Source organism: Miscanthus floridulus, chromosome 5 (assembly GCF_019320115.1).
Source record: "Miscanthus floridulus cultivar M001 chromosome 5, ASM1932011v1, whole genome shotgun sequence".
NCBI classification, from domain to species: Eukaryota; Viridiplantae; Streptophyta; class Magnoliopsida; order Poales; family Poaceae; genus Miscanthus; species Miscanthus floridulus.
Genome location: NC_089584.1, coordinates 87,183,064 through 87,198,071, shown reverse-complemented (window position 1 = coordinate 87,198,071; position 15,008 = coordinate 87,183,064). Strand labels below are relative to the sequence as shown.

At 44.0% G+C, this 15,008-nt stretch overlaps 2 protein-coding genes across 7 annotated transcripts; both read left to right on the top strand.

The window, feature by feature from the left end:
• Positions 1-4,949: 4,949 nt before the first annotated feature.
• LOC136452525 (transcription factor bHLH144-like) lies at positions 4,950-8,632 on the top strand. Of its 6 annotated transcripts, none has more exons than XR_010758842.1 (6): positions 4,950-5,113; positions 5,290-5,375; positions 5,541-5,669; positions 5,763-5,954; positions 6,482-7,849; positions 7,949-8,631. XR_010758842.1 is itself a non-coding variant. In XM_066453137.1 (6 exons), exon 5 carries the CDS (start codon positions 6,770-6,772, stop codon positions 7,502-7,504), a length of 735 nt encoding a protein of 244 aa, XP_066309234.1. In that variant the 5' UTR covers positions 4,950-5,113; positions 5,290-5,375; positions 5,541-5,669; positions 5,763-5,954; positions 6,482-6,769; the 3' UTR covers positions 7,505-7,524; positions 7,631-8,632. The 6 variants fall into 6 exon arrangements, 4 of the variants coding, with proteins under 4 accessions (XP_066309234.1, XP_066309231.1, XP_066309232.1 ...); XR_010758843.1 differs by having other exon boundaries at positions 8,281-8,629; XM_066453137.1 differs by having other exon boundaries at positions 6,482-7,524; positions 7,631-8,632.
• Positions 8,633-13,636: 5,004 nt separating this feature from the next.
• Positions 13,637-14,059, top strand: LOC136454883 (uncharacterized). The gene has a single exon (XM_066455131.1). The coding sequence runs from the start codon at positions 13,637-13,639 to the stop codon at positions 14,057-14,059; it is 423 nt and encodes a 140-aa protein (XP_066311228.1).
• The last annotated feature ends 949 nt before the right edge of the window (positions 14,060-15,008 follow it).

Below are 15,008 nucleotides of genomic sequence, written 5' to 3'. Positions count from 1 at the left end.
ACATCATGTTCTACTAACTATCCACATCATCTTTCACTAATAGGCATGTCATGCCACTAACTTCCAACCTCTTAATACAGTTATCCATGTCATCTCTACCTAATTTTATTTTAATTTTTCGTAACCTCCGTAGCAACATGCAGAGTATCTTCTAATTTTATAAATGCAATAATACAAGGAAAGGAGTGGAGGCATGTCTCGCATTTTTTTTTTAACTCTCGCGCGCTAATTGGCAAGTCTCGAGTCCCAACTGGATCGTCGCAAAAAAAAAAAAGAGTCCGAACTGGACCAGGCCCGTCGTTCGTGCTGTTGGCCCAGATGTGAGATGTCCATACTCCGTCGTCGTGCCGGCCCATGATCACAAAATAGATCGAGCGCTGCTAAATCCTGTTGGGCTATATAGACATTCCGGACCATGTGAACACAAATTTCCTCGAGCGCTCCTAGTTCTGTTGCTACTGTCGACAACAAAGGAAGGCTGTATTGCGCACGAGCATATAAGCACCATCTCAATTCTCATCATCACAATTCACAACAACACAAAAGACATACAAGCCCCTGACCCTTTTCCAGATGTGAGATGACCATACTTTCGGTGGTCGCTGCTAGATCGTCTCCAAACGGATGGCTCCCGTTATAGATGGCCAACGGGCTGACCTGGTCCGGCACGGCACGGCACGGGCCCATGCCAGGCATGGCCTGAAGAGGGTTAGGCCGGCACGGCACGTCGTGTCCATCGGATCATGCCTCTTAGGGCCACGGGTCTGACCTTCAGGCCAAGCACAACCTGTCGGACCATTTTTTTGGGCCAGGCCGGCCTGAAAGGCTCGAGCTTCCTAGCGGGCCGTGCCAGCCTAGCAGCCCTATGAGAGGGGAAGGGAGGCATCGGCGTCGTCTCCAGGCCAAGCGTGGGCGACGGCGTGGCACGCCTGCGGCGCATGGCGCCATGGCTCCGTCGGATCTGGCTGTAGGGCGGAGCTGGTGGCGTAGCGCGGCGGAGAAGGCGTCGAGCACCCCGAGCGCGGACGCGGGTGTAGCTGCTGCAGGCCGGCAGCCTCCATGGAGGTGGGCGGAGGAAATCTAGGCCTGCGCGGCTTGGAGAGCCGGAGAGTGAAGAAGAAGCGGCCAGCCGCAGGGAGAGAAGAAGGGCGCAATGTGGGGAGGGGGGAGGGAAGAAGTACCCGCGGGGAGAGAAGAAGGCAGCAGACACAGTAGGCGGCGGCGCTCCACCAGCGAATGTGTGAATGGGGAGGGGAAAGATAGCGACGCTCGAATTAGACAGTGGCCGAGTAAGTCTATGGACAAGGATAGGATTGGGCCAATGGTGGGTGATGGCCTGGTAAGCTGCGGGCCTTCATCGGGCCTGTGACTATTTAGCGGACCGGGCTGGCATGGGCCTGTTGCTCACCGGGCCAGGCCTAGCGGGCTTCGTGCCGGACTATCGGGCTACGGGCTGTATGGCCATCTATAGCTCCGGTAAACGCAAGCGCGTCGAATAAATCAAATTACACCGAAGCAGAAAGGGTCCTGCAGATCGCAGACCAATTAGCGCACGGCATCCATCCATCCATCCATCAGGTTCCATGGCCAGGCACCCAATGTGTCCTTTTGAATTAGTCGCCAGGCGTCAAAAACCTAATCATGCTCCAGATTACTCAGAGAAGCAACCAGCTCCAGATCGTGGAGAGGAGCCTCTGGACTCTCGCGCACGTGTCACACTGTCTGACATGACCTGCAGGCGTGCGTTGTCTACTCGTCCAGCCGGCGTGTTTCCGCTGTTGCTGATAGCAACCTGGATGGTGCCGCACCGCAGTTCCTCCCGTTGCATGCGGCCCCCGGCCGACGAAATCGAAAGGGTCGCGTCGCGTGGGGGGGCGCACTGCGCGATCGACGACGTTGGCAAGCCGGGGGCGGCAGCCAAGACGCCCAAGAGGAAGGAAGGATCGCGCGTGCGAGGAGTCAACACCGGATCGCGACAGGGAAATAAGTTAGGTACCATGTCACTCTCCACAAGGAAACGTTGGCCCCCCGGAGGCAGCATAGCATGCACGCCGATCATCCCCCATTAACAAAAAAAAAAGGGTCATGGACACATAGGTCGTGTCAACTGCCTCTGAGGTTTTACTATCCTACATATTGCCTGATTCGTCAATACCGATCGCAATTCAGTGGAATATAAATCATATAAAATACTTTTTTACCAACCTCTAATTAAGACACACCAGAGATATCACATACGGTCTATAATAGGTGAGGTGATACAAGAAGGGCGTTATTAGCGCCCGGATGTCCAGAGACGCTCCAAAATATCGGACGACTCCGGTCTTTTGCGCAGGAGGCCATGCTGCACGTGCAGATGAAATATTTGGAACATACATTTGAAACATATGTGTATAGTCATTGTAACATGTACAACATCCCAATCTACTTTTATAACATCGATATAAAACACTTGCAACATCTCTATGAAACATCTGAAACACTTGAAACATACACATGCAACATGTGTTTTCAACCAATGTCACCTTGTTGCTTAGACGAATGGAGGCTCGTCATTACGGAACTCGACGCCGGCGCGGAGGTCAGTGACGGCACGTGGAGCTCATGGCGGTGGCGGAGCTCGCCGGTGCTACAGCAGCGGACAACTCACCGGCAGGGCGGTGTAACACGAAGCTCCTCCCCTCGCCTACTTGTTAGAGCATCCGTCGTGGAGGCTTGCCGGCTCGGTGGAGTGGTGACGGCGAGCAAGCAACGCGGTGGAGGCGGGCGGCGCGGTGGAGCGCAGAGTAAGGAAGGTGGTCGGCGCGGTGGAGCGAGCGAATAGCACAATAGCGAGTGAAGAAAATTCTAGGGAGCCGCATCCGTCCTCCGAACAGTCTGACCCAGCATTACCAATACAAGAAACTGTACCACCTCTATCTTGAAAACAATGCAATTCTATTTTTATCCTTAATCAACTCTCCTAAATTTGATTAAGTTGATAGAAAAAGGAGTATCAATATTTGTGTAACCAAATAGGTATATTATAAAAATATATTCTATCACAAATCTAATTATACTTATTTGGTATCATAAATATTGATACTTTCTATATAAATATGGTCAAACTTAAGATAATTTGACTTGTTTGGTACTACTAATTTTTTTCTATACAGATGTAGTATATGTGATTAAAAAAAGGCGATCTACACATACTTTAGCATTATGTATGTAACTGAATAAATCTGGTTTTGAGCCCATTTTATCGACATACAATACATGAGGCATCAGTCTCTACATAGATGGAAAGCTACAAAGTAGTTTAGAGTCAGGCAAAGTCAAAACAGTAGTATTAGTCTTGAGCAAATAAGAGAGCGTGCAATTTTATAATAACAACAAGAGGAATTTACCATAAGAGTGTTAGTCTTGAATGCTCAAAATGCAAAGAAACCCTGATCACACCCAGAAACACACAAGCCATGAAACAGGCTAAAGTTACAAAAGCAGTTACACTTGTAGAAAAAGAAGATGAGGTAAAAGAAAAGGTAATCATCCACCTAGAAAAAGGTAATCATCCACCTAGGTCATACGGAGGCAGCTGGAAGCCAAGCAGGCAGAGCACTAACCTAAGTACACTCAGCCCCGTCTCCTCTGCGTCGTGACTCCTAAGTCAACACGGATTCTACGGATGTAATTGGTTTGTGTATATTAGTCTCAATCCACGTTAGATCTTATTCAGCCTAACTCAAGTCATCATAAACATAGGTGTTTTATTGTCATGTAGGCAAACCGTGTTTGATAAGATTATATTTGGTTGCTTACATGATGTTGCCTACTATAGTCACATCCATGTTCCATTAGAGGTCTCGTGTTTCTCATAGCACATTTCCTATGTGTTAGTCGTCTAAATTTGTTGTGTTTGTTTAGCCGATGTGGGTCCATCCATTATTTTTGAAGATTCGTGTTTTGAGTTGAGTGCTTTAGTAAACACATGTGGTGATCGTTGGATGCTACATATCGCCTGAAAACTAACCATATTTCAAGCACCTAGAATATAGCGGATCTCTTCTCATAGAGACGAGAAAAGTGAGAACATTTTGTTTTTGTATGCCCATCATATTTTTTTGGCATACCGGCTAATGCTATGGACACTCAGCACCTCTAAGAGACTGAGCCGACGAATCTTGAAATTGTTGAACTCACCATAGACATCTCGTTTACCATTAAAAGGATATGTCATTAAATTCTACAATGAATTAAAAAAATACGAGCGTCGGCACCAAGTTGAGAACTTAAATTTGGGTGAATCGGTAAAGAATACAACCAAATGGGCTTATGATAGATAATCATACTATAAAGAATATAATTCTTTGGCTAATATGGTTATCTAATGCGACTTAGTGAGGACCAACAATGCATATGTGTTAGATCTAGTGCATGGCAAAGAAGCAAGAGAAAACCTTTTAAAAATGTTTTCAAAATGCTAACTCAGTGCTAAAGGTGTTATTGTTCGTGGGACACTCTTTGGAGTTAGCGCATTTGAAAAAAAAATGCCTTGGTGTAGTGATGTTGCACTCACCAGAGCTTACGTCCCTCTAATAACCGCTCTGATCTGTTCATCGTTGTCTTTAACTGTTTGGTGGGCCATTAGAAAAGTCCGGTAGACTCCCTCAGTATGGTTTTAATAGGAGGACCTATTCTCTTGGTTTGACGGGTCTATTTTTAGAGGTTGTTTTGATTCATGGACACAAGGTGTTTGGAGTTATGATTGTGAGAAATTAGTTTGCTAATTTTGATTATTCCGTTGGGCCTTTGTTATCACAGTTCGGCACATTATGTTTCAGGACGTAGTGCCAAAGGTGCTGTTGTTTCAGGACGTAGTGAGTTTTTTTCCCTCGTAATAACCTTCATGGTATTTTATATTAGGAAAAGAACTCGTTATAAGAGCTGCTGCCTGCTCGTCTGCCCGAGATGATCTTTAACCAAACAGCCCATCGAGTTCACCGTGCTTTTCTTCTCCCGTTCACGGGACACGCCGCTCTGCCTCTCGTGCGACAACGGGGTGACTGCTGCCGCCGTCCTGCACCAGGTGACTAGGCCGTCGGGTCCTTCGCCGGCGACGGGCACCCACTAGGTATGCGCATCCCTTCTCTTCCATTCCTGCTGCGCGAAACCGAGCACCCGGACTAGCTTAAGCTATTTGTCTATTTGTATTCGGATCTGATATACTGTGTATACATGCCTAATAGTTTCGATTTTTTTTGGCAAAAATTATTGAGTGTGCATGTGTATACGCATGTCCTTTACTAGGTTCTCACTGATGTCTAAAATTGTACTCTTGGGGATCTGAAAGTGGTTATTCATCTTTTCTCAAGAGAATTTCTCTCGAAGTTCAGGTGGGTCTTTTATGTTATTTTTTGTGTTTGGTTAGTTACTGTCAATATGTATGAATTGTGTAGCAAATGTCATACTTGGGGATTTCCAGTGACTGGTGTTATATATATGATCGTATACATATGAGCTTCTCACTTCTCTTCTACTACTTCTGAATGTAATAACAGATTCGCAGTTCACAAGGGATATAACACAAGTTGAGCATTGACGAACAGTATGCCGTGGACGCCCCTGTACTCGTCGTACCCTAGTAGCCGAAAGTCCATCTGCCTTGTTGTATTCTTCCGTGTTATTGTGTATGGCACTTCTCCAAATTGCAGTTCTTATGGTCTTCATCTGAATATTCCCTAGTGTAAAATGCACTCTGACCTGTTTGGCTCGCATTACAGGTAAGGTGGCTGCATCTCCACAAGACTCCTTTTTTCCTCTAGTGGTTCTCTATTCTTGACGACTCAAGTGTGAAAAGATTGAGAATGTATGTGAAGGTTGAGCTTAAGAGATTTCGTGTTGTGAAGGAAGTGGGCAGAATAGTAATGAATGTTAGGATCTTTGCTTGTTACCAGCTTATTGAAGTGTGCCAGGTGAGTTATTTATTTTGTTCCTGTTTCCAAAATAAAGCATAAATGTTCTGAAATAGAAAATAAAATATATAATATAGTCTTTCAACGGCTAAGTTCAGATAATTTGTTTTGGTCCATCATGATAATCTTGGTATATCAGTTAAAACAATCATCCATCAGTACTGATGGGTCCCATTGAAAGTCATTTAGTTATGGATAGCTAAATAAGTTGGGTTCTGAAATGTATTTTGTGGAACAGCCAGGGTCAAAGAGATTTATTTCCCTGAATTGCTGTATTGCACAAGACAATGTTTTTAGTCAGTATTTCTTGGTTCCATTTCTAATTGCAGTGTTTCTATTGATAAAGATATTAACGCACAACGTATTTTACCTTTAATACAACAGTATGTAGATATGCTACTTGCAAATGTTCAAGTGATCTGAATCTGTATCAAATATATATAATTCCAAATCCAATTTACATGTTCTTTTAAAATTATCCATGTCCTTGGTTATTTGATTACTCTTTCTGAACCTTGTTGTTGCAGGCTGAGTACTTCCGTCAGTTGCTTAAGCCTGTGACGTAGTGTAAACACAGGACCAGGGTTTTGTTTTTCAGTCTGCTATATAGGTTTGGTGTCAATAGAAATTTGCAACAACAAAGCAGTGCAGTCATGGTGATGGCTACTTCGTGGTAGGACATATTTAGTCTTCTGTTGCAAGCTGCAATCACATTTTAGAATTCTGGTTGTTTTGGGCAGTTCACAGCACCAAATCAAGTAGATTGCATACATTACTGTCATAGTGTGCTTGGGTCCAATTTCGGCCATCTACCGATGCAGAGGGATCCAACATCTTTAGCTGGAAATTGCTCTGCTTATGGATATGAAGCGGATACTTGTATGGCAAATGGACTTTTGGGTGTTCAGTGCAACCACAGCGTTCCTGTTTCACCTGCCTTAGCAGTCCCTTCGGGCATCACAAACCCTCACATCCGAAGCCCACTTGATGCATTTGAGCTCCAGCCTTCCAAGGTATGCCCCAGAAATTTCATCTTCTTTGATCACACTGATGAAAAAGGATGCATCATGTATCATCCAGCCTTGGTGAACAATCTGAACCCCGCAAACATCGATTTACTCCAGTGCTATGGTGAGATGGTTTCTAGAAGTTCAGGCCAAGACAATGGCAATCTCGAAGAACAGTCCTCATCTTTCAAGGAGGATACAGAAGAAATTGATGCACTGCTGAGCTCTGATTATGACAGCGATGAAGATGATGTTGTGAGTACCGGGCGTACTCCGGATCCCTTGGAAAGTGGTCCCTTTGAATCATCTTCACTGCCAAGGTTTAAGACAACTAGTCAAGTTTCTGGAAACAGTTCAGTTTGCTATGGATCCATGGAAAATGTAACTCATGAGAAAATCAGGAACGTGGTCACAGTTCTTAGGGGTATAATCCCTGATGGAGATCAACTGGATACTTCTTCTGTCCTGGAGGAAGCTGTTAGATATCTGAAGTTCCTCAAGATGGAGTCAAAGAAACTCGGCATGGAGAACTCGCGTATTTAGAAGTGGCCATCAACATAGTGGTATAAACAAAATCTTAAGGATCCAAGACTGCATTTGTATATATATGGACTTCAGTTTGGTCATTATCATCATTATTCCTGAATTGGCCTTTTCTGGGTATGGTAGGGAAGCAAGGTATCCTGCTTTTGCTACTCTCAGCAGGCCTCAAAAGACTGTTTGTGGGATTCTGATGCTTGATTTCTGGTATCCCTGCTCGTCATGGTGATCGTGCGGTGAAGCTTTGGATGCTGCTGCCATCATGTTGTCTGGCTTACCTTTTGCCATTTGTGACTTGGAACTCCACCTGTGCTACGATCAAGCTTGCCTTAGTGGGCACACCCCCAGGTAACTGTACTTTGCTGAAGGTTACTGCTGTCTACCTTTTCAGGACCCCGTCTTCATGCATTAGATTATTGTGTATGCTTGCTTTGATATACTGTACAGAACAGGGTATTACCATTGTAAAGCATGGTAGGAAATGATGCCGAGCTTTGGCTTTGTGAATCGTGTGAAGAAGAATCTGTCTCCCACTGTTTGCTTTGGATTTGTTGGTGATGATGGTGCTCACCTTTGGTTAAGCATGGAGATGATTCTGATGATGGTGTCCACGAGATACCGTGGCTTCTGTGCTTTGATTTATTCGATATGCTTTTGGCAAAGCTTGAAAGCTACTATGAAAGAGCATCAAGCATTGGCATGGGCGTGCAATCTTTTGCAAAGGCCAATTATGCTGGACTAAAGGAATGGTGTTTCTAACCTTGCGTTGCACACAACAGGATCAGGCCGACCTGGTTTATTTTGTTGGCCAGGCCAGGTGGGCAAACTGAGCCAGTCACGCCCTACGTCGCTCCTCGTCACCAGCCCACCAAGTGGTTCCTTCATAGGCCATCTTCTTCTGGACACCGATCAGTCATCATCGTGGCCTAGATTGGTCGTGGTTATTTTACCCTTTTTCCAGAGACCCAGTTTATTCTCTTTCTTCTTGTTGTTCTTCTTTTGAGACAATAGACCTAGAACTTTTTTTAGGAAGACCCAATTTAGTTGTGCAGTCTTTTCAGTCTTCAGGGTTTTGCGCAGTTCGACGGCCCAAAGCCCATGATCTGGACTCCGAACAATTGTGGCTAACATGCTAGCCCACATATTAGTCCATATACAATTGGATAATTTTGTTGCTATCCATGAAGTTTAGTTTTCCTCCCTGAATTCGAAAACGGGTAAACCATCTCCCTCAATTTTTAAAACCGTTTATACCTCCCTGATCTGTTCATAGGTGGTTTTGTCTTTTTCTTTTTTATTTATTTTGGCTGAATATTTAAAAAATCATAGCAAATCAAAGAAAATTCATAAAATAAAAAATCTAATTTTGTTGGACTCCACATGAGTAGATATACACAGTAAATATATAATATGGTATGCTTTAGTACAAAGTTTTTGCTGTACCTTTAGATCTATGCTTTTGTGTAATTAATTCATAGCTACAGTTTCTATGGTTCAATTGTAGTAAAATTTTTATGTTGGTCTAATTATTGTATGATTTAACAAAATTTTATACTCATTTCTATTTTCACACACTTTTAACTATTTTGAAACTATTTAACAAGCATAAAACTAAATAAATATATAACTCAGTTATACAAGATCCAATGAGCATGATATTTTTACTATAATTCAATCATATAATAATTAGCCCATCATAAAAATTTTATCACAATTGGACCATAGAAACGGCAACTTTGAATTAATTATAGAAAAGCATAGATCTAAAGCTACAGAAAAAAAAACTTTGTACTAAAGCATATTATATTATATATTCACTGTGTGGATCTACTCATGTGGAGTCCAACAAAATTAGATTTTTTATTTTATGGTTTTTCTATGATTTACTATTATTTTTCAAAAGTTTATATATATTTGGCAAAATTTTAGCAATTAAAGAGTACAAAAAATGGTTGCGAAACCAATTGAAAATGACAAATTTTTATATTTGGCAAAATTCGGAAACGATATCATAATATAGAAAACGGTATCATAATATAGAAAACGAAAGCGGTCGGTTCGAAATATTTCCGTACCGTTTTCATCCCTATATATATATATATATATATATATATATATATATATATATATATATAGGGAGAGGCTATTCAGTAGCCAGCTACAAAATAAGTTATTCTGTAGCCACCTCTATTTACGATGATTTTATATACTAATTTACGATAATGTAAATACATATTTACGATAGTTGGGTTACTATAACACATAAGGATATTTACCATAACGTTATAGTAAACCACTTAGGAATGAGTTATTATAATCTTGTAAATTAATATAGTAATTATCGTAACTCAAAGTGGCTACATAATAAGTTATTTTGTAGCCAGCTATATGATATATATATATATATATATATATATATATATATATATATATATATATATATATATATATATATATATATGGAGAGTATATTTAGTAGCCAGTTACAAAATAAGTTATTCTGTAGTCACCTCCATTTACGATAATTTTATATACTAATTTACGATAATATCAATACATATTTACGATAGTTGATTTACTATAACACATGGGGATATTTACCGTAATGTTATAGTAAACCACTTAGTAAGAAGTTACTATAATCTCGTAAATTAACATAGTAATTATCGTAAGTCAAAATGACTACAGAATAAGTTATTTTGTAGCCAGCTACAGGGTAGTAGTTCTATATATATATATATATATATATATATATATATATATATATATATATATAAAACAAAACCTTCTTTGAAAACCACCTATAACCGGGTCAGGGAGGTAAAATAAACTGCTTTAAAAGTTGAGGGAGGTGGTCAGTTTTGAAGTTCAGGGAAAAAAAACTAGACTTTGATAATAGTTCAAAGAGGTAAAATGAATTTTTTCCTATATAAGATGGTGAGGGTGTATATAATTTAGTCCATGTTGACCAAGGCCCGCTTTCGTGTCGCGCCGCCAAAAACGTATGGATAAGACCAACCTAAAAGGCCCGTGCTAACGCTCCCTGTAATAGTTCTCAGTTACATTAGTTGCTAAAAAAACAAGCTCAGTTACATTAAAAATCCTTTCTTTCTTTCTTTTTTCTCTCTAAAAGATGCACTACAAAATCTCAGCAAAAACGTTCCACTAACATGAATATAGAAGCAATAACACCACACCGCAGTTTTACTGAAAACTTTCCTCATCGAAGCAGAGATACTGCTTTATCTCAAATTTCGGTTTCAAGTCCGTGCAAGGAATTGAAATTTTATTCCTTAGTGCTAGTGGGCACAAATTTAAACTAATTTAGCTTTGCAAGAATTAGCCTGATTGCTTTTTCATATTTCTTTGGATATAAAAGTGGGGCAATCTTCGGCTCTGTTTGACAGAGTGGTCAAAAAAATGCTTCTCTGAAAAGATGCACAAATGAAGCAAAAACACGCTTAAAATACGCTAGTTTGACCCAACTTAAAATGGGTGTTATGGGAAGAAGCGTGGTCAAAAAAATTATAAAAGCGTAACGTTTGGCATTTAGTTTTAGCATATTTTAACTATAAGCAACTTATAATTTGTACAAACCAGGCCCTTCGTCTGCTGTATGAACTAGAGATGCAGAGTTTCTTTTTACACATTGTACTTGTACGGGCTTTTATTGCTGTCTTGACCAAATAGTTAGCTGAAGGTATGCAATATTTATATAGGGAGTGTTCTGCTGCTAGTTATAGCCTTCCTCAATAGCCGCCGTACATGACAGGATATCACTCTCATAGCGGCTAGTGACGGATCTAGGATAAAATTTCATCTTCAATCTTCGGTCTCTCTGACTAGGATATGGCCTCCATGCATATGATCGTGTTTGGAGATAGAGGACGAGGAGATCAACGAGGGTGCCCTAACATAGAAGGAGGCCCGAAGCTCATCCGATTCGAGTCATCAAGGTGGAGGCCCAAATCAAGTTCGAGCCCATCTCTGGTTCCAGGTCCAATCTATCATAAAACTGGTCATACGGGCGCGTCCGAGCTCCGTTTTCGACAATCCACATATGGATGGAAAGCTAATTAGATAAGGAATCCAATGCAATTGGTCTCATATCAAAAGCTCTTCGAAATCAATGGGAATTATCGAAACAAGTCAGCATCCAGAATCTACCAGGGTGCTGCGACACTGTCTTTTGGTTCGTTGGACCGTGTATCGTCTTAGAGCCTATTAGGGGGCGCGTCTAGGGGGTGACGTCCGGGGCTCTATAATTAGCAGCCGCCGCTCTCCTTAGGGTTTGAGTTTTGTTTAGTTCTTGATTTCCTCATGGAACATACGTCATTTTGCTGCAACTGTACCACCAAGGCCGCTTACTGTGAACCAGGGCCTCTGTTCTTGATCTTGTCCGCCTGTGGCGATTAGTCCTTTCGAATAAAGACTTGAACTCCTTCTCGTTATCATAAGCCTCATATTTATTTGCAATTTCATATTGCATTCATCCCGTTCTTGCTTGTGTTCTCGATTCGTTTTGCAGGAAAGCCTTCTTGGCGAGGTCAATCGCGTTCGCGTGGTTGATAACCAACGGAGCAGTGGTGTAACGGTTGCTGGAGTCCGAATCAGTCTTGGTTCGAAGCCTAGATCGTGAACGTCAAGTCTCCACCAATCGACGCTATCGTACCTATCAGAAGATCGGGCCTTGTCTACATCACTCTCCTCAAAGCAACTATATGGCAAAAATTCTTGAAGGGGTTCTAGGGGAGCTCCATGGAATCAACGGCGCTAGGAGGGCCTGATCCGTCCCACCGGTAGATCTGTCCCTAGCAGCGGCAACCATCATACATAGTGTATCCTAAAGTGCAGCCAAACACTCCCATACGTGATACTTGCCGGATTAGATTAATTAAAAAGTACAACAAATTAATCCCTGTGATAAATAGTGTCGGGTTCATAAACCTGGGGTCCCCAATGGACCCGCTTCCCTACAAAAACTCGGCACAGCAGACGGCATAGCAACAATGCTCGCCTCTCGGGCTGACCCATATACATAATGACAGGCCAGGACAACGATCCAGTCCTCGATCGGAAGCCCTAGCCAAGGTGGGGGTGAGGTCCGACTCCGACCTCCTTTTTCGACCAGAGATACGTCGGACCTCTGCTCACGGTTCTTCCCCGACCAACGCGGTCGGGGCCAACTAGGAACGACCGACCGGGGACATCCACAGGTTCTGAAAGTGGTGCAACTCCCTTCCTAATGTCGTCGATGTGGACGTCATTAGCGCGTTCCTTTCCGGGACAACCTGTGAGTCCTTGATCCACAAGCTCGACTGTGTGAAGCCCTGTACCACCTGCGACCTGCTCGACATCGCCATGAACCACGCCTCTGGTGAGGAGACAGTTAGGGCGGTCTTCAGTGGTGGTCGGGACAGGGGCTAGGCCAAACACGAGGACCAAGGTGAGGGCCCCTCCACGCAAAAGGGCAAGAAGAACAAGAAGGGTCCACACCGACCGGCCAACCTAGCCTTGGTCGCCATGACCGATCGTGCGGGCAAGCAGCCCTAGTAGGGCCAACCTAACCATTTCGACAAGCTCATGGAGAGTCCATGCACCAACCACGCCTACCCCATCAAGCACCTCTACAAGGATAGCGAGCTCCTCAAGCCCTTTCTGCGGTAGGCCAACAAGCCAAAGGAAGGGAAAGGCAAGGAGGAGGCGGCCAAGAAAGGAGGCACGATGGGCAAGGATGACGACGACTTCCCCAACCCTTAGGAATGCCTCATGATCTTTGGGGGATCCGATGCTATCCACTTCAAGCGCCAGCATAAGGTACGCTACAGAGAGGCATGCGTCGCCGTATCGGTCGTCCCCTCTTTCCTTAGCTGGTTGGACTCCCCGATCACTTTTGATCGGAGAGACCATCCTTCCCATGTCGCCCGACCCGGTAGCTAATAGCTCATCGTCGACCCCATTGTCCGCAAGAAGTGCCTCACCAAGGTGCTGATAGACGGAGGCAGCAGCCTAAACATTCTCTATGTTGACACCCCCGACACCATGCGCATCCCCCGGTCGGAGCTTCGCCCAGTGAGCTCTCCCTTCCACGGCGTGATCCCAGGGAAATAGGCGTACCCACTCGGACAGATCGACATGCCCATCACATTTGGTGACCGAGCCAACTTCCGCTCAGAGGTCCTAACCTTCGAGGTGGTGGACTTCCTAGGGTCCTATCATGCCATCTTAGGGCGGCCATGCTATACCAAGTTCATGGTGATCCCCAACTACACCTACCTCAAGTTAAAGATGCCGAGACCGAACGACGTCATCACCGTGGGTAGCACCTTTTCGCACAACTATACATGCGACCACGAGCATCATGAGCTCGCCGCAGTTGTTATCAATTCCACCGAGCTTCCGGAGCTCGAGAATTCAGCGACTCCGATAGTTCCCCACTACAACGAGCTAACCTCCTCAGGTGCCTTCCATCCAACTGAGGAAATGAAGGCGGTGGGGATCGACCCCACCGACCCAACCAAGACGGTGTGGATCGGGACCAAGCTCCTGGCCAAATAGGAGAGCAAGCTTACCGACTTATTACACGCTAATCACGATGTCTTTATGTGGAAACCTTCTAACATGCCGAGCATACCAAGGGAGGTCACCGAGCATGCATTACGCCTTGTCCCAGGCTCAAAGCCCACCAAGCAACGCCTGTGTCGCTTTGATGATGAGAGGCGCAGGGCCATAGGTGAGAAGATCGCCAAACTCTTGGTAGCCGGATTCATTAAAGAGGTATACCACACTGACTAACTAGCTAATCTTGTTCTTGTGAAAAAGAAGACTAGGAATGGAGAATGTCTGTTGATTATACTGGCCTCAACAAGGCGTGTCCAAAGGACCATTTTCCTTTGCCACGCATAGACCAGATAGTCGACTCCACCTTAGGATGTGAAATCCTCTCCTTTATGGAAGCCTACTCAGGCTACCACCAGATCACGATGAAAGAGTCCAATCGGCTCACGACTTCATTCATCACCCCGTATGGTTCATACTGCTACATAACCATTTCTTTCGGTCTAAAGAACGCTGGCGCCAACTATCAATGATGCATGCAGTGGTGCTTCACTGACCAAATCGACCCCCCAACTAGCCTGACCAAGTCGAGCAGCTAAAACCAACAGTCGTCGTCTATGTAGATGACATAGTGGTGAAAATTGCTCAAGCTAGCGACCTGATCGCAAACTTGGCCGCAACATTCATGAACCTCCGAAGGTTCAGTGTCAAATTGAATCCCAAAAAATGTGTTTTTGGGGTTCCAAAGGGGAAGCTGCTCAAATACATCATGTCCGAGCACGGCATCGAAGCCAACCTAGAAAAAAAATCATGGCCATCTCCAACATGGGCCCTATACGCAATGTTAAGAGCATATAGAGGCTCACCGGCTGTTTGGCCGCCCTGAGCCGGTTCATCTCTCGACTAGGCGAACGGGGGATGCCTCTCTACAAACTTCTCAAGAAGACAG